The 24,593-nt window shown below is 32.6% G+C and overlaps 2 protein-coding genes across 2 annotated transcripts; both read left to right on the forward strand.

Annotated features, from left to right (window-relative positions):
- The first annotated feature begins 9,737 nt into the window (after window positions 1–9,737).
- Window positions 9,738–12,673, forward strand: LOC140822893 (rho GTPase-activating protein 5-like). Its single transcript, XM_073183846.1, has 5 exons — window positions 9,738–10,261; window positions 11,006–11,126; window positions 11,248–11,367; window positions 11,518–11,748; window positions 12,069–12,673. Exons 1-5 carry the CDS (start codon window positions 9,912–9,914, stop codon window positions 12,462–12,464), a joined length of 1,218 nt encoding a protein of 405 aa, XP_073039947.1. The 5' UTR covers window positions 9,738–9,911; the 3' UTR covers window positions 12,465–12,673.
- A 1,060-nt stretch (window positions 12,674–13,733) lies between these two features.
- LOC140822892 (signal recognition particle subunit SRP54, chloroplastic) lies at window positions 13,734–24,361 on the forward strand. Its single transcript, XM_073183845.1, is given in 16 exon segments — window positions 13,734–13,943; window positions 14,022–14,160; window positions 15,464–15,531; window positions 15,612–15,713; window positions 16,220–16,325; window positions 16,328–16,371; window positions 16,483–16,560; window positions 18,504–18,629; window positions 18,720–18,822; window positions 19,241–19,341; window positions 19,842–19,979; window positions 20,105–20,248; window positions 22,793–22,868; window positions 23,361–23,446; window positions 23,544–23,669; window positions 24,033–24,361. Coding segments are annotated over 16 exon segments (1,698 nt in total). The 5' UTR covers window positions 13,734–13,787; the 3' UTR covers window positions 24,138–24,361.
- Window positions 24,362–24,593: the final 232 nt, after the last annotated feature.

Below are 24,593 nucleotides of genomic sequence, written 5' to 3' on the forward strand. Positions count from 1 at the left end.
TTATGAATGTCTAACTTCGTTTAAGTTATGCAGGTATTTATGGAAGAAACAAAGACTCTTGCGACTGTTCATTTTCGACGGTTCAGATTAAGAGATTGCCAAGAGTCACTTGTCGCTTTAATGACCACTTAATAGTTGCATTTACCAAGGGAGAACAGTATCTTAGTCAGACTAATATTTTTTTTACATCTTTTTCAGAAAACAGATAGAATATTTGTCTTTTCGATAAAACAACGAGTCTGCTGGTTTTGTCAAAGTGCTCAAATCTTTCAGCACTCTGAAACTTCCAGCAGACGTTATCATAAAACGACAAATCCTCTTCTGATTATTTTTAGTAACCGTCTGGACAGCCCGCTTATTTCAAAATTTTAAAACCATTCGCGTCTCTGACAATTTCTGCAAGTCTTTTCAAAAACTCAACCATAAACATATTGACACGTGTCTTTATGTTTACTTGACGGCTGTACATTTATTTTAAATATCACCTTTTCACCTTTACTGTTTCATAACTGTTGTTATTCAGCTACTGCTTTCTCTTCATCATCTCTATCTACTGCAAATTTTATCTGATCCTTTCCTCGTACAGAAATGGCCGGAGCATACACTCTTAATGCATATTAAGTCAACTTTGCTTCAGTTCTCAATATCAAAGATGAGAACCTTGCTAAAATGTTTCAAGCCCTTGATAAATCAGGACTTCGAAAGTTCTTGGAAGCACCAGCTGTGATATATAAAAATGCTCTTCTGGATTTCTACGCTAAGGCAACTGTGCATGAAGGAAATATCGTTCACTCTCAAGGAGATGCATCCATATCCATTGATGCTGCACTATTGGGAGCAAATTTCCTCCTCACACTTTAAGGTATTTCTGAACTATCTGATATTTTCAAGCTTGAAATGTCTATTGCTCTCAGCACCTTCTCAGCCACTGGAGAAGAATTGTCTCCTTCTTGCCACAAAAAGTTACTCAAAATGTAATATCAAATTCTGGCTGATATTGTTGCAAAATCTATATTAGTCAAAGCTGGAACGTTTGACAAGTTAACAAAGGAGAAAGTTCAAGTGATGGCTGCCATCACTAAGAGAACTAAAGTAGATTGGAGTCATTTCATATTCCGAATCATGAAAGACATGGTCACCAAGAAAAGTTCTGGATTCGCTGTTCAAATCAGCACAATGCTCAAAAATGCTGGTTTCGCTTCTACAAGTGAACAAGATGTTGTTTCAGTAACAATGATTGATGCTGAGAATGTACTCGCTTTAAGGCCCAAGCCAGCCATGGCTGAATTTGTTGCCTTGAAAAAGGAGATTGGAAAAACTATTTCTGAGGCTCAGAAACCTCAACGAAAAATTAAGAGGAAAAGAGTGATCATCACTACTGATTCTGATAAAACAGTATCAGAAGAGTCTGCTGCTGATGTTCAACCATCCCTACCACCTCCAATCAAAAAGAAAGCACAGACTATTCTCAAAATCAAGAAGACAGCAGCAATCTCTGAGATTGAGAAAGTGCCAATCAGACAAGTGTTTCCAGAAGTGGTTTCATCTGCACGATCCACTGCTCCTACTTCAGTGCAAGCTGCTGCATCTGTTCCAGCACCATCTACTGCTTCTACTTTCTGACCGACGTCTGGAATAGTGATTCGAGAATCAACAAGCGGGTCTTCTGCATTTCGACCCATTTTGCCTATCTCATCAACCGACAAAGGCAAAGGAAAGATGACTGAAGAACCACAAGTTTTTGGACTCAAAACAACTGTGACCACATGTGTTGATCTTCATCTGGCAGAAATAGAAAGCTCTGCTCATGATGACATGAATTTCTTTGACGAATGGCACAAGGTCAGAATTTTTTATTCTTTTGCTTGCTTCAAGACGAAAGGAGCCTATGGGAAAATAATGAATGCTGAGAAGAGGGTTTTTCAGCTGGCCAAAACATAAAATGTAATCGAGGCCTTGTGCAGAAGAAGTTACATTCTCGAACAGCTGAAATGTCAGAAGTTGGAATCAGTTCTGAAAGTTCTTGAATTAAATTTTGATCCTACAATTCCTACTGCTGTTCAGGATCAGAACGTCATTCTGATTCTCACTGACAAATTGAGACAGATGAATGAGCAACTTCGTGATCAAGAAAAGGGCTTTGGTGAGCCCATTGAATATCAAGTCGGCCTTGTTCCAGACTTTCAACAGATCCGGACAGTTGAGGAACGGACTAGAGCCTCACCAAAGGCTTCTGTTCTCAGTACTCCTGCATCTCCAACAAGGCCTATTCCGTCATCATCTCTTTTGTATGTGCATGAACTGGCTTCATTTGAAGAAGTCATTGAGTCGATTGTTCCCACGTCCCCTACTACTCAGGAAGCAGTACCAGCTACTTCATTGCCACCATCACCCTCTCCAACCGCAGAACAACATATGGCAGAATCAGATGATGTATCTCTTTTGCCAAATCTAGAGAACTTTTCTGCTGCTCATCAAGCTGAGATGAAAGTTCTTTTGAACCAGCAATCTGAACCCATAACTCCAGAACAATCAACTTCACCTACTGTCGTTGCTCCTGATGAAGAGATTGTTCCTACAGTAATTGCTGCTGAACCAACTGTCTCTGCTATTCCAGAAGAATGCCATGCTGACCCTGGTCCTTCTACTGCTGTGATAGACACCAATCCAGTCTCTACTGCACTGATTGTCACTAATCCTGTTCAAACTCTCACGAACACTCGCACTGCTGAAATGAGGTAACGCATGTTTGTGCGAACCCCCTCACCTGAATCAGATTCATTCAACTTGGAGTTCCAGATCGACGTTCTGCAAAGGGAGCTTCATACTTTGTCTGATTTAGTCAAGAGGATGTCCTGTGAGAGCATATCAGAATTTACTGGTGCTCAATCCTTCAGAGAACGAATGAGCAAACACATATATAACACGGCGGAAACCATGGAGAAAATGTATGCTGAAACCATTGTTTTTAGACAAGCGGTAACGAGAAATCATAGTAACATCGTACTTGCTCAAACTGATATCCTCAATCGACTCACCGAGCATGATGATCTCATTTGATCATTTTCCACCTCCTTGGAAGTAATGGATGCCAAGATTGATTCTCAAACTCAATCTCTCACTACTCTTAATGATCGTATCTCTACTCAAGCTCCGTATCTGGATATGTTAACCAATGGCATTCAAAACTTGTCTGGAAGAATGAATGATCTTATGGCCCATGTGATTGCCGCTGATGCCAAAAAGGGGGAAGAAGAAGAAAGAAGAGATCCATCTGAAGCAGAACTAAGGCAATCAGAAGCTGAACCTTCGGATAGAAGATTTCAGGATCCTCAAGATGAAGAAGTCATTTACAGGGACATTGGAACTGATTGATAATTTATTATTGTTACTTTATTGACATTATCCTTTTGCCAACTGATTATCTGTTATTTAACGCTTTCCAACTGTTTAGGTTTTGGCATCACCACAAAGGGAGAAATTGATAGACATGAATTTAATTGTGGCGATTTAAAATAAAAACCAGTAGACCAGTAGCACTTCTCAAGAAAACAGTAGACAACAAGAAATCAGAAGCTACTGGTCTAGTAAAACAAAAGCAGTAGAAAGGATAGAAAAACAGAATCAGTAGAAGATGTTGTCTAACGTGGCTACTTTAAATGTTATCGTTAAGGTTACCAAGTACCAGTATTAATTGCAGCATTAAATACTATACGGAGTCATTTAATGCAATTTACCAAGTTTAGTATAAAACAGAACTGATTGTTTTATAGCTTTTTTGCAGTAACCATTTTTGGTAATAAAGCTGACTCTATCAGAGATCTGAAGACATCTTCTGTTTATGATCGTTGAACTCAGTCGTATATATACATGGAACAAACCCTTACACGACATCAACTCTACGCATAATATCTTTTCAAGGATCAAAGTTATTTTCACTCAACAAGACAACCTCGAAATTCCTTGATTACTTAGAGTTCAACACAAAGAAAAGTAGCACACGCTTCATAGCAAATATCTGATCTTTTGAAGATCATCCTGTGCTACTGATTCTAACTCTCTTCACAATATTTTACAACACTTATACTTTATCAGGAAGAGATTGCAATCTGAAAAGAGTCTTTTCAGAATCTTGTGTATCACATTCTTTTTGAGTTGAGTAACTAAGAGTTTCAGTAGGCTGAGGTGTAAGTCCTTCTGAAGTGGGTGTGTACAAGAGTTGTACTGTAATATCCAAAGTCTTTTAGTTATACCTTCTGGAAACAGAAGAAGGGGAGACGTAGAAGATTTCATCTTCGAACTTCCATAAACAACTACTGCCTACTGTTATTATTGTCTTTCACTTACTTCATCAGATTGTTTCCGCACGTATTATTGTAATCTAGGTAAAGGTATACGCAACAAGATATAGTACTATCTCTAACAGGATTTTAGTACCTCACACAAAGAGAAGGAAAAACGAGTAGAGTTTATTCACCCCCCTTCTAAACTCAACTTCGATCCTCAACATATTCGTTCCTATTTGTTATGAAAATCCTTGAACGATTTGTTGTTTGATATTAGTTATAATATTTGAAAGCATGTTTGAAATATTTGAAATGCACTGTAATGATTCAAATTAGAAATGACAAGAAAATTCTGATATTTGATATGTTTTGTTTAAGGCCCTGATGCGGTGGAATATATTAACCGTTCTTTTGACCTCACCCTCTTAGAGGAGTAACATATAGGAGACTGATCAGTAAACCATGAAAATGAGATGATTTTCAGTGCTATATTTGTATTTTGTTCGTATTCGCTTCAACATAATTATGATTGAAATTATGATAATGTATTTGTATAAGTATAACTTTGATGTTTGTTATGCCCAATCGACCCCCATTTACTGAGTATTTCCCAAATAATCACCCCTTACATTCCCACCCTAGATAATAACGAGAAACAAATCGAAGATAAAGAACAAAAATATTTTTGGGGATGGTGATGAAGCCAAACCAATTCAAGACCAGTCCTGTCATTCTATCTTTTAGTTATTTTACGCTTCAGCATTTTGTTGTAATCGCATTGTAAAGACAATTATTGATTTATGTAATAGACTGACTTTTGGCTATTTAATGTACTATGTGGCCTGCTGTTACACGATTTTGAATTGTTAAACAACGCTTTGGGCATTTAATCGAATCGAAATGATCAAACTCCTTGTTGATTTCTTCCGGTGAAATGTAGACTATTCGGGTTATTGTTATGTGTTTAGGCCTAGGAACTTTAAAGTTGTGCATTGATCATCGTTAGTTTGTATAAGTATGTTACAGTTCAGTAACATACAACAATAACACTTAAATTATGTTTTAAGCATATTTATGTGTTGTTATTATTGTTTATGAGATTATGTGAATTGTTTGAGTTGTTAAATACCTTATTGGGTTATATGTTATTTAGTATATGACATACTATTATGACATCCATATTAAGTCCTATCGTTCTTATTGACGATTACTATTATTCATTGTTATTCGGCACGGGTTCTTGTATAACTCGGGATCAGGGTGTGTTGTTATGCCTATATTGATATACCTGAAACCTTAGTTAGGATTGATCAATCCGGTTTTTAGTGTAGCCCTCGGGGTGAGCACTGGGATTGTGATATCCAGTTCTAGTTGTTTGTGTCATTCCTGTTATATATTGTTACAGTTATATGGAGGCCGAGTTGGGGTTGTTGATTAGCACATCCAGGCATACCTTCGCTGCATGACGATGTATCCCCCTTGTGTGTTGCTCGAGCATTATTCTTGTTGATCGTATCGTTCGTTTGGCTCCGTTTACCCCGTTGATATTGAGCCATGTTCACGCATTTCACATTTCATCTATATATATATTGATGCATGATTTATTTTATTGTTATGTTTGTTGAACTGTGTCATACTAGATTCATAACCTTAGTTATTTACTGGGGATGTTGTGGTTGCTTTTGGGCACCATGGTATATCTTACGAGTGGTTTTGTAGTAGCAAGCGGAGGTTTCGCTAGCGGAGCTTGTGGTTGAGGTTGGATTGTTTGGTTTTGATTCTTTGGAGTCTCTCAGCTAGTCTTTATGAATGTCTTGGAGTTTGTGTCAGTTCCATGTCGTATTTTATTTGCCAGAGAGATACTCCGAGTTCTGTATGGTTGTTTGGCATGCTATTATTTAGTTTGGATCAGTTTCCAAAAAACTCAAGCATTAGAAAATAGTAAAATGACTCAAGACTGATGTTGCGATAATCATAAACAATCACATGCAAGTGCCGACCAGGCACACGTTAGTTTTAGTATGATTTAAAGCATTGCCGGCTTAGTTGAAATGATGCTTAAGAATTGTTGACGTGTGCCTGATCGGCACTTGAATGTGATTATTTATGATTATCGTAGCATCAGTCTTGATTCATTTTACTATTTTCTGATTCTTGAGTTTTTCGGGATGTCCTACTTACAGGTATGTCATGCCAAAATTTTTCTAGGCCATGAGGTCCGTTTTAAAGTATTTTAAATCATTTTCTGCTGCATAATTAAATGAAATCGTTATTGTTTGATCATTAATTATTATTAGAATAAATGAGCCTCACATTTTAATTCACCAAAAGTATTGGGTATACATATTATTTATTTTTTAAAAATAAAAATTGATAAATTGAGTAAAAGAAATTCCATGGATAAGGATAAAATCAAATGGAATGTATTATCTTAAATTATTTGATAGTTTATTCATGTTTTATAATTTTTTAAAATGAGTTTTTCATATATATTTTTTTGAAGTAAATGTTATTAATATAATTTTCTTTACTTGAAAAGAGTATTAATTAAAAATAATTATTTAGCATGCCTTTTATTTGTAATAAACCATCAAGTTTTAAAGTCTAAATTAGATAAGAATGAATGAACTTTATGAGTTAAATGTAGGCCATAAGAAACAAGCAAACATAAGATTGATATGATTATTAGCATAACTATATGCTTATTATAGCAAGTAAACATATAGCCTTAGGGTGCATATACTTAGTGAGATGTGATTATATATTGATATATAATGCTGAGATTATTAAAATATTTCTATAGGATGTGGAATAATGATAGATAAACAATAACATGTTTACTTTGATCGATCAATTTTATGATAGAAATTATTATTAAGTGAAGAGTTACAATTTTGCCCTCTATCTATAATAAATAGTTTTATTTTTAATTTTATTTGTTAAATTTGGACTGTGATTTTTATTGAAGAACATACATTATCATTAATCACATGTAAGTAATTTTAATTCACCAAAATTGTTGGGTATAAATATTATTTATTTTTTAAAAAAAATTAATAAATTGAGTAAAAAAAATCAATGAATGAGCATAAAATCAAATGAAATGTATTAAATAATATATTAAATTCTTTGATTTTTATTCATATTTTATAATTTTTAAAAATTAGCTTTCATATATTATTTTTTTGGAAGTAAAGTGTATCAATATCATTTTCTTCATTTTGAAAAATTATTAGTTAAAAATGATTATTTCTCACGCTTTTTATTTGTGAAAACATCAAAAACACTTCATTTTTATTTTAAAAACTATACTTTCCTTAATCCTAGTTTGAATGACTAGAATGAAACCCACACTTGGGATTCAGACACGCAGACATGGGCCAACTTTTATTAGCTAAGTAAAAGTTGGATTTTTCATTATTTCTAATAAAATTGATAACTAAGTGAATTTCTTGAATGATTTTGATTTACATGCTCAATGGGAAAATTCGTCTTTTCAACACAGCACTTCTTTTATCTCACTAAATACCGCAATTAAAATTGATTGTGATGTATCTTGTTGGCAAACTCTAATGGTCCTTTAATAACGTAATTTATGTTCATTCTGGAATAAACATTTTAAAGAATGACGAATTCATTTTTTTCATAACACGTGTGATCCGACCGCTAGTTTTAATCAGTGATAGTTAGCTTGCTTTAAAAGGGTCGGGGCCGGGGTGGGGATTTTGGAACCAAATATCGAAAAATAATTTTTTTGTTTCCATTATATATATATGGTGTAAGATTTTATTTCACCTCAGATTGTTCAAATAATGTGATTTTATTATACAATTTCGCCTGACTGGGGTAGCAAAATTGTAGACCGTTGGGAATTCAAATTTCGAACAGGAACATATAGGCACGCTTATTATGTTGAAAGAGCTTTCCGTTGGAAAAATGAATTGACACTTTTGCTTTTCCTAATCTGCTTTCGTTAATAAAATCGTCAACAGTCCGTTGCTATACATAACCAAAATAAAGGCACGCTTTTATTTTTTTTTTTTTGTTATAATAACAATTTACCCCAATATATTGTTGTTTAATTTGTCCTTAATTGGAAAAAGAGCCATGGAATTATTATAATTTATCCTTCATACTTCTTCTTTTTTTAAAAAAAAAATTGTTTGATTTTTATTTTAAAATATATATTCAACTGACAAAAATATTAAATTCTCGAAAGAAACAAATGTGATCTGAAGAAGAAGAAGAAAAGAAACAAAATGTTAGGATTATTAATTTTATTAATGACTGTTTTTTTGTTGATATGCTATTATTAGATTGTTTTTTAAAATAAATAAATGTCTATATTATATTTAAAATTGCACACTCCTTTTCTTAAAGTTTATTATAATTAAATATCGAATATGTGATCTCGACCTAAATTTAAAACCTAATATCACAAACTACAACAAATACTTTTCACAAATTGTTGCCTAAATCAATATCACACACAAATATACTCCATCGTTGGATTATGTTGGCCCCATATAAAATCCATATGATCCAATAACTCTACTGTACACAATATTGTGTCGTGCACAACATGGTGTCGTGCACAACAGAACATTCAAATTTTATGTGTAGTATATATTATCTGATGTTCCGGATTTCTACCTTTACTTTACATTTAATGAACAAGTTACTAATGTTTACATGTTTGTGCTACCAAGATTCCATTTATTTATGTAAATAAAATAGACGTTGTTTTATATCATTATTTATTATAAAACACGATATCCATATTTTATTGTTTGGATTTGGATTACCTTTCAGGATTCTGAAACTTTGGAAAAAAGTAGCTTCAATATAATATATGTCACCTCAAGCGTAGGCCCATACATCTGTGACTTAATAAAAAATATATATGATACCATTTTATATCTATCATTGTGGTATGAAAATGATTAACTCAAATTGTCATTTGATTGTATTGTAAACTCTTATAAAATATTTTAAACTTTCATTTTCAATCAATATGGGACAAGGATATCACAATCATATCTTTCAGAATGCAAAATCATCCTCGTGGCTTGCTCTCGATCCATCAGCGTCGGGAATCTAGAGACGACTCCTACAGTTTCAAAATGTTGCTCCCGTGATGTACCGATTTTCCCTGTAAGTTCAAGAGGTGGTTTCCACTCACGTAGCACTTTGTGCTGTATAATACTTATTTTCTAATGTTATTGTTATTGATCTCTGTTACTATTCTGTCACACTCTAGATCAGGCCTGCACCACTACATAATATATCCATATAGAAACTACTTTTTTATATGTCATCGTTTTATGAAAATAATTAACTCAGGTTGTCATATGAGTGTCTGTTACAAACCCTTATAAAATATAGTAAACTTTCATTTTTGAACCAATGTAAAATAAGGATATTACAATACACGTTTGGAAGATAATCAATCCACCCACCCACCGTTAAAAATCCAATCCCCACGCACTAAATTCAAGAATTAAGCCTCCCACCAAATTCTGCCAGTTCTTGTCCTCCATCAAACCCCATAAAAACCCAATCTTGTAACTCACACAACATTCATTACCAATATTACAAAATAAAAACTTGAAAAAAGAGCGAATCATGACGGAGCTAATGCATTCCCCACACCATCTGCCTTCATCTTCTAGCTCCATTGCCAGTAGTGATGCCATAGGTTTTTCCAGAAGAAACAGAGGTAACGAGAAGCTTTGTCCACAAATACGAGGAAGAGAAGAAGAGGATCAGGTGTCTGTTTTGGCTGTGTTAGTGACAGTTATTAGGAAATCTTTGGTGGGTTGTAGTAGTACTACAAGTGGGGCAGAGGAGAAGGAGATTGGGTGGCCCACAAATGTGAAGCATGTTGCGCATGTCACGTTCGATAGAATCAATGGGTTTCTTGGACTTCCTGTTGAATTTGAACCTGAAGTCCCCAGGAGGCCTCCTAGTGCCAGGTTAGCACTTCTTTTTGGTTTGCATATTGTTCTTAGATTATATGTTTGCCATTTGTTGTGGTGGGTTGTGTAAAGATTTTACTGTTCTGGGCTTCGAGAAACTGTATGTCAGACATGCTAAATTTACTTTATGTAATACCTTTTTTCGTCCCTATAGTATAGTTTTTATTTCCTTCTTTATTTGTTGACCTGGGGTGTGGTGTTAGGTATAAATATTATTAAAGAACCATGTATTCTCTGTTACATCAGCAACTTATGAAATGATCATCGTCTATTTTCAAGTGTTTTTGAGTGATTTTAGGAATTGGGGTGGCAAGAAACATCTGAGGTGCTTTGGTCTTCTTGAACTAACCTGCAGAAAAAAAAGTTCACATGTTCTTTCATTGTATCCTCTGCATTAAATGTAGAAATGTCTTAGTTGCTTCAAATTCTGACATTGAATGTATATGTACTAAAAATATTTGACCTTTAACAAGATACATGGCAGTAGATATTAATTATTTTCTTTTAATTACCTCAACCATCATAAATGAGTAAAATGGAAGAAAACAGATACTTGCAGATTTGAAGGTTAGTTTAATAATAGAAAAATGTTCCTGGTGATGGAGATAAATCTAACGGTATCTGTTATACTCTGTTTTAGTACCTGGATTCTTACATTAAAAATTTATGTAGATTCCAAGTAATGCTAGCAGATACCATGAAATTATACCAGTTTATGGACTAAAATTTCATTTCAAATAGTACGAGAGTTTTTGGAGTTTCCACGGAGTCGATGCAACTTTCATCGGATTCTAGGGGTAACCGCGTGCCTGTGATCCTACTAATGATGCAACAACGCTTGTATTCACAAGGCGGCCTTAAGGTCATACAACCGTACTTTTTTTCGAAATCCCTTCATCATTGTCTGAAAAGAATGTTGATCCAAGTTTTTTATAAATGAATCTAAATTAAGACCACCTAATTTTTTTTACTTTAATTTTCAGATGGAAGGAATCTTCAGAATTAATCCTGAAAATAGTCGGGAAGAGTATGTGAGGGAGCAACTAAATAACGGAGTAATTCCAGATGATATTGATGTTCATTGTTTAGCAGGTCTAATCAAGGTGCATGTTAAATCCGGCAGTTTAATTGCTTTGCATTAGGTCATGGAAGATACTCTATAATCAGATATGGTGCTATGTTATGTATTTTGTTGGTGCCTACGGACAATGAACTGATCATTATCGTTAACTCTAAATGTCGGTTTATCGCAGGCTTGGTTCAGAGAACTTCCTACAGGAGTATTAGATTCTTTGTCTACAGATCATGTAATGCAGGCACTGTCTGAAGATCAGTACGCTCAGCTTGTGAGGCAACTTCCACCAAATGAAGCTGCACTGTTGGATTGGTCGATAAATCTCATGGCTGATGTTGCTACGATGGAACATTTGAACAAAATGAATGCTCGAAACATCGCTATGGTTTTTGCTCCGAACATGACAAAGGTGAGCCGTGATTGCCGAATTGCATCAAATGTTGAAGGAAAGTTTCTTCTGGATATAAGCTCATGGCTAGAAATCCATGTGTGTATTAGATATCTAATTTTCAGCTCAGGTTAAAATTGGGTTCTGAAGTAAGTCCACCACCATAGGCACTTGTTTCTTAATGTTTGTATCGTTTTCATATGTTTACGATAATGCAAACGGTATTTGCCACCTAAGATTATTATACTGAATGCATTTGGTCTCATTAATTATTTTCTAGAAAAAAATGTACAAGAAATTATGTGTTTGGTCCGAAGATTGATGAATATTTCTTGGTGCAGATGTCTGATCCTCTCACAGCACTGATGTTTACAGTCCAGGTAATGAATTTTCTCAGAACTCTCATACTTAAAACCTTGAGAGTAAGAAAAGACTATACAGTAGAAGTCGGCCCAACTCCAACGCCCCAGCTCGATCCTTCAGATGAAGATTGCCATAAAAGCATGCCAAGGCCGAAAGATTTGCAGGCCAAAGAATCACCCTCAAATCACCCTATCAGCTTTTGCCCTCAAGTTGACTCGAAAACTGGAAACGGAACTCATAAATTTCAAAGTTCCATCGAGAATTTCTTAGCTGAGGAAAAGGGTCTGAATTTTCTTGAAGGGGTTAAGGTAAGTGCAGTGACTCAACTGAGGCCGAGTAATTCAAATGGTACCAGGAAAGAATCAATAAAATGAATTTCAGGACGAGTTATTCCTTCTAAAGAGACAATGTAAATTCTCAAACAGAGCATGTGGGGGCCTGGAGGTGAAACTCAAGAAACGACGCAATTTTCAGATAGCAGATTTGATCACTTGATTTGTTCTTTTCATTAAATTCGATTTGGTTTTGTGTATGCAACAACTACGTTATATTGGAGTATCATTTGATTTGGAGTTGCTTTCAAGTTGGCTTCATGCTAGCTCTCCCTTCACCTATAATATGTGATTTTTTTTGCCTTCAACGCGTACTAAGAGAGGCAGATCATCTATACAATCTCCCGTTATTGGTGTCCGAGTTGGTGGACTAGATCAGATATTCGATTCTCCTCAATAACACATTCTCGGGTGAGTTTGCTGCACAAGGTTTGTACGTTAGGTTTATCTGTCTAACGTGGTTTGAACACTACTAAGTTAGCCTAAAAGTTTAGTCAGCATACATTGTAATATAGCGGCTGTTAGTTACATCCTTGTAAAAAAAGTCCATCTTTCAAAAACATTTGAAAGATAATTTTTATAACTTTTTATAAAACAAATTATAATACTCGAAACTATTGTATTTGGTTATAAATTGATTTATATTTTTATCAAAGTTTGAAGCTTCACCAATTTGGTTATATTTTGATCCTTTTAGTTTTTACATCAAGCTTGGTATTATTTTGAAAATGTGTTGAAATTATAAAAATAGTAATTTTTAATTTTATTTTGGATATTTTAAAAAATATATTTGAGAGAATTGATCCTAATTATAAGAGCAATTTTTTCAAGCCACAATTGCAGCTAATATTAGTCTGATAATATAAACATATAAATAATATTTATTATCTACTTAATTATTTTTTAAGTAATCAGTATTTGTGAAAATATTTTCTTAGGAAAATATAGTGATAGTAGATTTTTTTTTTGGAAAAATATAATTTTAAATTCTAAAAGCAAAATTTTAAGGTATGGATCATTCCAATCCATTAAATAAGATTTATTTTTTATTTTTTGATTGAAGTGAATTTTTAAATAAATTTAATATCAAATCATGAAAGTTTGATCATAATTTCAATTAATTCAAATAAATAAAAATATATGTAAATTGAAATATATCTCACAAATATCTCGCACTAAATCAAGTTAATCGATTATTCTATTTATTTTTCAATATTTAAGCAATAAAAAAGAAATAAATAAAAGAGGGTGTATGGTAATTGTGATAGGCCGCGACACAGAGGAACCACAACAAAGATAAAGTAAACTAAAGTGAAGCAGCCTATCACAAGCGGATAAAAATCTGAGCTCTCTTCCCCTCCTATAATGGAAGCCTCCTCACAGTTCTCGACCGTTACTTCCCGCCATTTCTTCCCTTCCATCCCCAAATTGCTCCTACACAGCCCCAGATTACCCAAATACTGCTCTTCGTGGACTGGCTCAGCTCGATTCCTGTCCTTTTCCTCTGGGAACTCGTTCACTGTGAGTCCCGCGACTCCATATATTGTTGTTGAAGTTTTATTAACGTTTCTTGTTGTCATGTTTCTCAATTGTATGCAGAAAGAGGTATGGGGAGTAATAAATTCAAGGGGCGATGTTAATCTTGGAAGGGAAGTTCGGCCCTGCATTGTGAGAGCAGAAATGTTCGGGCAGCTCACCAGTGGACTGGAAGCCGCTTGGAACAAGCTCAAGGGCGAAGGTTTTTGTTATTGAATTTAGTTTTCAAGAAACTTTGATGTCCTATCTTGACTCATGAAAACTGTGAGTACAAAAAGTTTTTTGAGCTTAATGATCATGATATGCTCGACATGAATATTGTCATATTGAAGCGTTCTTAGAGATCTTAATTACATGATATTTTGTACTTTATGGTAGAAGTGTAAAAGTGATTTTAGTCGAGAGTGATTCTCCTAACATTTCATTGACTTGAAGCTTAAATACTACATGAGAAACTAGCGAATAAAACTGGGTAGAGTCAATATTTGATTCTGTTTTAATGATCATTTGAAGTTCCCAATGTCAGCACTTTGATGGCCACCTAAGGCCCACTTAATGAAATATAAAGGAATTGTGCTCCAGGAATCTTGAACCTCTGATCTCTCGTCTCTAGTATCATGTTGAAATCGCTGGTCTCAAAAGTTTGAGTTCGCAAAAGATGGTATAATCAATAGTTCTTTATTTAATACAACTCGAGACAAATGAACTAAGTACTTTAAGTCCACGCCTAAGGAAAAATTCCCAAGAATAAATTTTGCCTTTCATAGTGAGTCAATGAAGAACCGTGTGCTATGTTTGTGGGAAAAAAAAATCCACCCTTCTATTTCTTCTTGTAATCATGTACATCCACTTGTAAATAATAGAAGTGAAATTCGCCGACTTTAAGTTGCCTTGAAATATTGAAGTTTCACGGCGGGATTCTCGAATTGCAAATCATAGCTGCATGCACAATATGACTCACATCACATGGTGTAATTGATTTTTATAAGTAAAAATTCTGTATGCACATATGATCAAGATTTGATACAGGATAGCTGAAAACTTTGCCCAAAATAGAAGGTTTGCAACAAGTTAAATAGATATCAAGATGAGTCTAATGGTTTGTAGCTCTGATGTATGGTGTGATGAGCCTGAGCAGATGATGAAATAGACTCTTTGAGACCGGGGAAAGCAAAGATGTGCTTTAGAAGGTAGAAATATGAATGGGTCTCTCAAGTCTAACAGAAAAGCATTCTAAGAATATCCAAAGTAAAATCCAACTGCATGGAATGGATTAGGCTTTAGACTGCAAAACCCTTGTTCGTCCATACCAAAATTGTGGAACAGATTTTGCCTTAAGTTTCTTTTGATATGTTCTGCTCTCATGTGGTGATTGATTTTTCGCATGATCCATCTATGCTTGTTTACATATTATTGCTGTTCCTTAAGGTTGGAAATGTTAAAAACCAAATGCATGCTATTTATTATCCTTAACTAACTTCTGAGTTGAATTTTTTTCAATTTAGAGGTTTTGACCAAAGAAAATATCGTGGAACCTATGAGAGACATTAGAAGAGCTCTTCTAGAAGCAGATGTAAGCATCTCTATATCCTTTGTTAATTATTATATTGCAACGTCCACTTTATCTCAGACGTCTTTCAATTTCCTTGGCAGGTTAGCCTTCCTGTTGTTAGGAGATTTGTTCAATCCGTAAGCGACCAAGCTGTTGGTATAGGATTGATTCGAGGAATAAAACCAGATCAGCAATTGGTTAAGGTATTCTCAATAGTTGGTTTGCCCTATCACGAGGACAAAGGTTTCAGCAGTTCTAAACATATCTTTGTAGTTTAGATTTTCTGAAATCTTAGCAACTTTATCTTTCCTAAAGCTTCCATGTCTTCATGGTGATTGTGTTGTCCTAAAGCATTTTATGTCTGCGTACAGGATGTGTTTTACCATTGTTGAATTTCTTTGTGATGTTTTAGTTGCCTAAAACCTGTTTCATTTTTTTTCCTGATGAGGACATGGCGTCTGTTCCAGATTAAATTCATTGACATGAAGTATTTGGAACTTTTTTGATTTCCCAAGTTGGATAAACTACCTTTAGGGCAAGTTGTCTAAGATTTTTGGTATAGTTACAATCATTTCTTGAACTATTAGAATGTGCCTAAATGCGGTATTGAGCTGATTATCAATCAATGATGTGTAATCAACAAAAATGTGATTTATTGAACATCATGTGGAAGTTGGAGATGTTATAACTTGATTTTTTGTTGACGTAGATCGTGAGTGACGAGCTCGTTCAGCTAATGGGAGGAGAGGTTTCTGAGCTGGTTTTTTCAAAATCTAAACCAACTGTAATTCTGTTGGCTGGATTGCAAGGTGTTGGAAAACAACTGTCTGTGCAAAACTAGCTGTATATCTTAAAAAGCAGGTGTAGTTTATAAATTTTTATTTTTGTGCCATAACCTCTCTCAACCTATAAATTGTGTTCCATTATTATGTTCTCCCAAACCTTACTGAGCAAGTATGGCATCACTAACAGGGGAAGAGTTGCATGCTTGTTGCTGGGGATGTTTACAGACCTGCTGCTATCGACCAGTTGGTTATTTTGGCTGAACAGGTACTAACCGGTGTCCGGTTATAGCATATTTCTTTGCCAAACAATTTAAAATGTCAATATTGTTATTATGCCATGTTTTTGTTATTAACTAGGAATGTACACGTGCGATGCACGTAAGTGACTAATAATGAAAATATAATAGCGAGAATTAGATAATGTTTAAAGTCGTTTGAATAACATCATATTTATAAGTATTTATCAATCTAAGTATATCGAAACACAATACATAAAAATACATCATGACAATAAATAATATGTATTCACTTATTTATATGACATTTTTCAATCCTTGACATATTACAGCTCTCTTAAATGATAAATCAGATAAATATTTTTCATTCAAATATCATTCAAAATGAAAAAAACAATAAAAATAAAATTAACAGAATAGTAAGTTTTACCAAAATCAAAACTAAAATTTATTTAAATAGAGTATACATAGACAAACGTCAAATAAAATTCTCTTAATTTACTAAATTATCATAATAATGTTAAAATAAAATCATTAAACTTGTTATTAAGGTAAATATCACTTTTTTTTTTGCTAACTTTTAACACATTGCGGATTTTATTTAATTTCTATATTTTTTTAGAATACATATTCTAGATAATTAATTTTATATCTGAATCAATCATTTATAAATTAATATTTGTGATTAATAATTTAAAAAAATAATTTTTAACATAATACCACTCAAATAAATATATATAGTTAAAAACATATATAAATAAAATAATATGTAATACTCAGTTAAAAATTATTTGTAAAATTGTAATATATAACAAATGATAATAAACTATCAATATAATTCATATTTATTATAAGGATTATATTGATTAATTTTTTTTAAAAGAATATATCATAAATTTTGTTTAAAATTTAGAAGAAAAAAAAGAAGAATGTGTATTAATGTCCTAATATATATAAGATGGAGAATGAATCACAAAAACTGACTAAGAAATGTAAATGAATAATTTTTTACATAAAATTTAGAAAATAAAGAAGAATGTGAATTAATGTCCAAATCTATCAAAGATAGACAATGAATAAAAAAAACCCTTAAAAAGACATATTAATTTAATTTGCCAACTTAAATGAACAAGGAAATGTAAAAAAATAATTTTTTTGGCATAAAATTTAAGAAATAAAAAGAATGTGTATTAATGTTCAAATTCATTTAAGATTGACAATAAATTACAAAAAAAACCTTAAAATAACCTAATAATTTAATTGACCAACTTAAATGAACAAGAACATATAAGAAAATTCACAATTGAAGTGATATATTTATATGTATGTTAGATATATATATATATATTTTTTCTTGTTAGCTTGGGAATGTTATGCAAAAGGTATACAATTTACAATAATGAAGAGTAATGATGATCATAAAATGCCATAAATTCTAGATCTGATAGGCATAAACATAGAATTAAATTTCGACTTTCGAGTTTATGGTCATTATGTCGGAATTTATGATGTGAGTTACTAATTGCATATCCATTCATCTATATATATCATGTATAGGTTATTTTAAGCAAAAGTTTAACCATTACTTTTGAGGATGTTGCCGTGTCACCGGCTCCAGGCGCGGGGCGTGACATTGTTTATTCATGATGTGTCTATATGTTGCATAATATGGTTCTCAAGCATATTTTTCCATCATAGATGTTGTGTTTGTTGAGTGTTAAATGCAATAAGTTGGTATCGTATGTGAGGCCATGGTGAGCAGGGAGTCCTCGTAATTCCTTTCAAATATTTTCCAAGGTCCTTCTAAATGAATTATTATTTAAACAAATAGATTCAAGTTATGCTAAATGCAGAATACCTCATTGCAACCAATCTTAAATACTACGCGCTCTTTCACATATACATTTTTCATCTTATATTTATTTTCACGTTCTTTCCTTCATAAAATCATTCATTTAAAAGTTTTGAACAGGTTGGGGTACCTGTTTATGCAGCAGGAACTGATATCAAACCTGCAGAAATAGCTAGGCTAGGCTTGCAGGAGGCCAGGAAAAAGAACGTAGATGTGATCATAATGGATACTGCTGGAAGACTTCAGGTGAATTAGTTGAGGAGTGATTTGAAAATATCTTTACATGCAATGACTTCAGAGTAAATCAATCTGTTAGTTAATTTCAATTCTCTTCAGATTGACAAAACTATGATGGATGAACTAAAAGAAGTGAAAAGGGTACTGAATCCCACTGAAGTTCTGCTTGTTGTGGATGCAATGACTGGCCAAGAAGCTGCAGGTATAAATGCTTGTTGATGAGTCAAATCATCTTCGACAAGATTTAAGGTTTCATGAGAAATACACCGAACTCTGTCATGGAAAAGCACATAAAACTAATCACCGTGCCTTTGTATTTGTTTGGCATAAATGTTTGTTGAGGGACTATTTATGCCATGTGCAGAAAATTCAATAGCAGTAATTTTGTTAACGCCATCTCCTAACTGTCTTTTACCGCCTTTGTTGCTGTCACATACATGTGTCATTATATAAACTTATCGACTGAAGTAGATCTGAGATAGTATTCTATCCTCGTGTCATCTGCCTAGATATTGAGATTCATGTTGTAAACTTATTTAGGCAATTGAATTCTGATCTTTTTGGGATCATGAATTTTTTGTTTAATCTTTAACTGAAGTTGACCTTTGATCATATTTTAGCCTTAGTGACAACATTCAATGTTGAAATTGGAATTACTGGTGCCATTTTAACAAAGTTAGATGGAGATTCTAGAGGTGGAGCTGCCTTAAGTGTGAAAGAGGTTAGCATCTTTATATCTCTGAATTTGATTTCTTATATTTCGTTTTCAACAATTGGAAGGACATGGTGCATGAAAAGCAAGGTCAAGTTAACTTTTGAAGCCATGTTACTTACCTCATTTAATTTCCCCCCCATCCAGTATGTGACCCCTTTGCGTTGTATTGTGAATTTTGGTTAATGTGACAAAATTGGTTGTGATTTGATAGAATGAGACGTTGTGGAGTTACCTCGATTAATCACATGGAAAACAAGAGGGAAGTAGAATGATATATTAATAGTAAGCGATTATGTATTTGAACCACTAGCTCAAGTTTTTGACTTGTTAATTCTTCAACTGCTGCTGAAGTGATGCCAGTGATGCCAACACTATTTCTCATCAATTGGTATCTGTAGATACATTATATTTAGTTCAACTCTTAACATTGCTGATTACTAGAAAATTCTTGTTGGTTTAAAGTTATAAATTTAAATAAACAATTCGAATATTCGACCGTGACACAGGTATCTGGGAAGCCAATCAAACTTGTAGGAAGAGGAGAGCGTATGGAAGACCTTGAACCTTTCTATCCAGATCGTATGGCTGGACGTATCTTGGGAATGGGTGATGTTTTATCGTTTGTGGAGAAAGCCCAAGAAGTTGTGAGCATCAATTAGTTTAATTTCAGTGTTTTTGATAGTGTTATTCGTTGTTTTAAGAACCTATTACTTGGTTTCATAATTTTTTGACAAAGCTATTTGATGTGATCCTTGAATATAATGAGTAGATGCGCCAAGAAGACGCTGAAGATCTTCAGAAAAAGATCATGAGTGCGAAATTTGATTTCAATGACTTATTGAAGCAAACTCGTACCGTTGCGCGTATGGGATCGATGTCTCGTGTTATTGGTATGATTCCTGGCATGGGAAAGGTATGAAACCTGATGTTTATTTGGCTGTCATTGCACATCTATCTATATATTTATACACCTATAAAAATGTGGATCATTAGCTTTGTTTTCCATTTGTGAAAAGATAAAAATGATCTCCTTATCAATACAAATCCAAAAACTCAATAAATATATATATGTAAAATTCTAATTGTTTCAAGGGCAAAAATGATATGCCAAGATTTTATATTTATTCAACCTAATATATGATTAATAGTTAAAAATTATCGCTACAATATACATTGATTGTAGTAATTTATATCAGTGCAAGAATAAAATGTAACTTTTATATTAAATTTATCAAATAATCCATCTTTATACTACTTTTAAATGTTTTATCTTTTAATTTTCTCTCTTCATATTTTTTTATAATTTTAGTGCAATTTTCTAATTATATTTTTAGTGCATTTTCTAATTAAGTAATAAATTATGGCATCAGAAGAAGATATATGAAAAAATTAATTATATATGCAATAGTAGAATAACATGATGAGTATATAATAATATGAAGTTTAATATTTACATATTTTATATTTTTTTAACTAAGAATTGAAAATAAAGAGTTTAGTAAATTATTTAGGAAAATTTATATCAACAATTATAAATGTGAATATATTAATAATATCATAAAATATGACTCTTAGAAGAATTCAGAGAATTAAGTTATTATAAGCAATTTAAAGATTTAGTAGCACTTTAAAAAAAAAATTATATATCATACAAATTTATAAATTCAATATACAAAACTTAAAAAGCAATTATTTCAAATGTTAATACTACGGTCGATTTGATATTAAAAAATGGATCATTGAAAAAAAAATAGTTTGAAATGTCCAATGTATATATGTAAATAAGAACTAAGCATACACAAATACATAAAAAAATATAACAATGATTACTAATAGAAGACTTGATGAAAATATAAATTAGAGTAGGTCTCATGTGAGACCGTCTCACGGATCTTAATAAAAAGTAATACTCCTAGTATAAAAAGTAATACTTTTTTATGGATAATCCAAATAAGAGATCCGTCTCACAAATACGACCCGTGAGACCGTCTCACACAAGTTTTTGCTTATAAATTATATATTTTTCAATAATTCTTTATTAACTAATGTATATGAAAATTATTTGATTGTAAAAAAAATTATATAGTCACATCTATTTTTTCTTTCAAGGGAGATAATGATTATCCGTATGAAAATTTAGAATATAACATATATAATTTTTATTTTTATTTTAAAAGATAGTAAAAATTCAAAAAATATATGAAAATTTGAAAAAAAAATTATCTATAACAAATGTATATGTTATAGGCATAATTATTTTATTAAATTGTATAACTAAAAAATTAAATGCATTTGATAGTCAAAATCAGTTATCAATCAAAACCCTAAATATATAATGCATGAAAAGAGATATTAATGCCAATAGTTTAAAATTTGTATTTAATAATTATTTTATGAGTTTATTTGATATTTACCATAAGATCTTATCTAAATGTGTATTTCATCACATATATTGATTTATTTATTATTTTAAAATTGTATTTAATAATAAACTAATATTCATCGATGTTAGTCTACAAAAGATAGATTCTGATATAAAATTAATTATATGTGATATCGAATTTTAAATACAAAAGGTAAACAAATTTCGTGTTAAATATTATTTAAATTGAATATTATGGGTTGTATTTTACTATCAATATTATTATTTTATTAGTTTTTATAATGTTTTGATGAGTTAGTGACGATGATTTTAAATAGATAATTATTTGTTCTTAGTGTGTTTCACTTATGTAAATTATGATTTATACATTGATAAATCTATAATTGGTTTGATTTTTAGGTCATTTTATATATTATGTTCATTATCGTTTATTATATAAAGAAAATCAAGTTATATAAGTTCTTAATTTAAGAAATAATTTATAAATCAAGTTATATAGTGTATTTCACTTATGTAAATTTAAGAAATAATTTTGAAAGTAAGTTATATAAGTTCTTAATTAATTTATTCTTCTAATATGATTATAGATTAAGCTCAGATAAATAACAAAATGATTGAAATTGTTTTTTTATAAAATTAATTTTTTTTTAATTTTTTATGTATTGCTATTTGTTATAATGTTAGTTTTCTTAAAAACTGAATTTGCCTTGCCAAAAATAGTATTGTGAAACTTTAAAATGTATGTTACATGCATCTTATACAAGGAGGAGTTAATTCTCTATACTTATTTTTTAATTGTGCTATTAGAATAGCTACTACTCATTTCTGCTAAAAGGAATTTATTCAAAGTTCCACTAGTCACTCTATGTTTATACTCCAGATATAGTTATTACTAACAAACTTAATCCTGGTAGAAGGGTGGCTAGCTTTTTATATTGGAATTTTATAGTAAGGTTTACCTGCTGGCAAGGCAAGAGTTAAATTTTCCATCCAATTCATTAAGATGATAAACGTTTATATTATTGTTTTGGAGGCCTTTCATCACCATAACTGAATTTTTGGATATTCAAATAGGTTACTCCTGCACAAGTTCGAGATGCAGAAAAGAGCTTGAAAGTAATGGAGTCAATGATCGAAGCAATGACCCCAGGTTATTTATTTATGTTTGTTTTGGCCTAAAAAAAAATCTGCACATGCATCTTTGTTTCCCACCTTTTGTTCTCATACTCTACTTATCCTCTTTTGGGTTTTCACTATATCCCTTGTATCTTTTGACATGATAGAGGTGTAGAAAAGGATCATGTGAAATATCTTGCACTCTTGTTACTTATTGGTCCACTTCTAAATTTTCCTTCAAGATTCTGCTAGGCTGCCGAGTAAATGTGGACTCCGTGGTTAATTTGTCAATACTCTGACAACGTGAAGTTTCCAGTTGTTATTAATTCTGCGAAATCAATTTGGTCTGTTCATTTAATATCAAATTGGTCTGGTAATTTGATTTCATGTTTAAATATGAGGGAATTGAATGTGCAAATGTTTTTATCAAGCAAGGAAGTAATGGTCAACATTGAAGTTTGAGTTTCTATTAAATATTGGCTCTAACCTTCGGAGGACTCAATATGTTCTAATGATTCTTATGCAGAGGAGAGGGAAAAACCAGAATTGTTAGCAGAATCACCCGTCAGGAGGAAACAAGTTGCTCAAGATTCTGGGAAAACTGAGCAACAGGTATCAGTAGATGGCCCGTATGCAGATAGATTATCCCTGTCTCTCTCTTAAGAACTGAGTTTTTGACAGTATAACTAACATTTTGATTTCACATTAGGTGAGTCAACTCGTTGCTCAACTTTTTCAAATGCGTGTGCGTATGAAGAACTTGATGGGTGTAATGGAAGGTGGATCACTTCCTGCATTGAGCAATCTTGAGGAGGCACTAAAAGCTGAGCAAAAGGTGCTCTTGTGTATATTATTTTCTAAATTCAAGAGTCATAAGTTTGTAGAAGTACTTGTGTGAAATTATGGGTGGATCCATTGCTTCAATAAAATTTGAGGGCGAAATTTGCAACTTTATAAAATTTCAAAAAGAATTCATCTAACTAGCCAACTGACTCCCCTCAGCACCCATTAGGTCCAACCTGGTAAACCTGCGGTGCACAATCAATTATGCATTTGTTAGTACATCTGTTCATGTAAAATTATCTTCCCGTCTTTCATTATTTACAAGGCCTGCTTCTGAAATTAAGACGGCTCAAAGTTACACTTACGCACTTGCCTTTAAGATTACATTTATCATCTGACAATTACGCATGTTTAGGCTCCCCCTGGTACTGCAAGGAGAAAACGAAAATCTGAATCAAGAAGACAGTTTGTAGACTCATCTTCAGCTTCAAGTCCTCGCGGTTTTGGGGCCAAAACTTGAGTAACTGGTGGCTTCAACTCTCTAAGGTTATACAATGTGTCCTGGTCCATCCATATGATTTTCTATGATTTTCTGGAGTCGCACTCAGTTTCGGTGCAGAAGGCATTGCATTATTTTACCTAATGTGACATTCAGTTCATGTGAAATGAAGATTTAGTACTTGATCTGTCACATTTGAGTTCTCAGCGATTGATCTATGTACGAGAATTTATTTTTTTCTTGGCCAGGAATTCAAAATTTTTTATGTATTGAAAATTAAAGCTAGCTCTCTTCCTCAGGCCTCCTAACCGAACATTGATCATAGTAATTTCATAGTGTGTGTGTGTGTGTGTGTGTGTGTGTGTGTGTGTGTGACCATCCAGTGACACTTTATAAAACAATATGTAATTAAAATAATGCAGGAAATTAATATGCGTAAATCAATAAATCTATTAAGATTGAAAGTCTTCGAGTTTC

Source organism: Primulina eburnea, chromosome 2 (assembly GCF_022965805.1).
Source record: "Primulina eburnea isolate SZY01 chromosome 2, ASM2296580v1, whole genome shotgun sequence".
In the NCBI taxonomy this organism is placed as follows: domain Eukaryota; kingdom Viridiplantae; phylum Streptophyta; class Magnoliopsida; order Lamiales; family Gesneriaceae; genus Primulina; species Primulina eburnea.

Excerpts from the sequence above, each read along its gene's own strand:
- LOC140822893 (XM_073183846.1), top strand. The coding sequence starts at position 9,912 with ATGACGGAGCTAATGCATTCCCCACACCATCTGCCTTCATCTTCTAGC. Across the intron at positions 10,262-11,005 it reads AGGAGGCCTCCTAGTGCCAG|TACGAGAGTTTTTGGAGTTT; the intron begins GTTAGCACTTCT and ends CATTTCAAATAG. Across the intron at positions 11,127-11,247 it reads ATTCACAAGGCGGCCTTAAG|ATGGAAGGAATCTTCAGAAT; the intron begins GTCATACAACCG and ends TTTAATTTTCAG.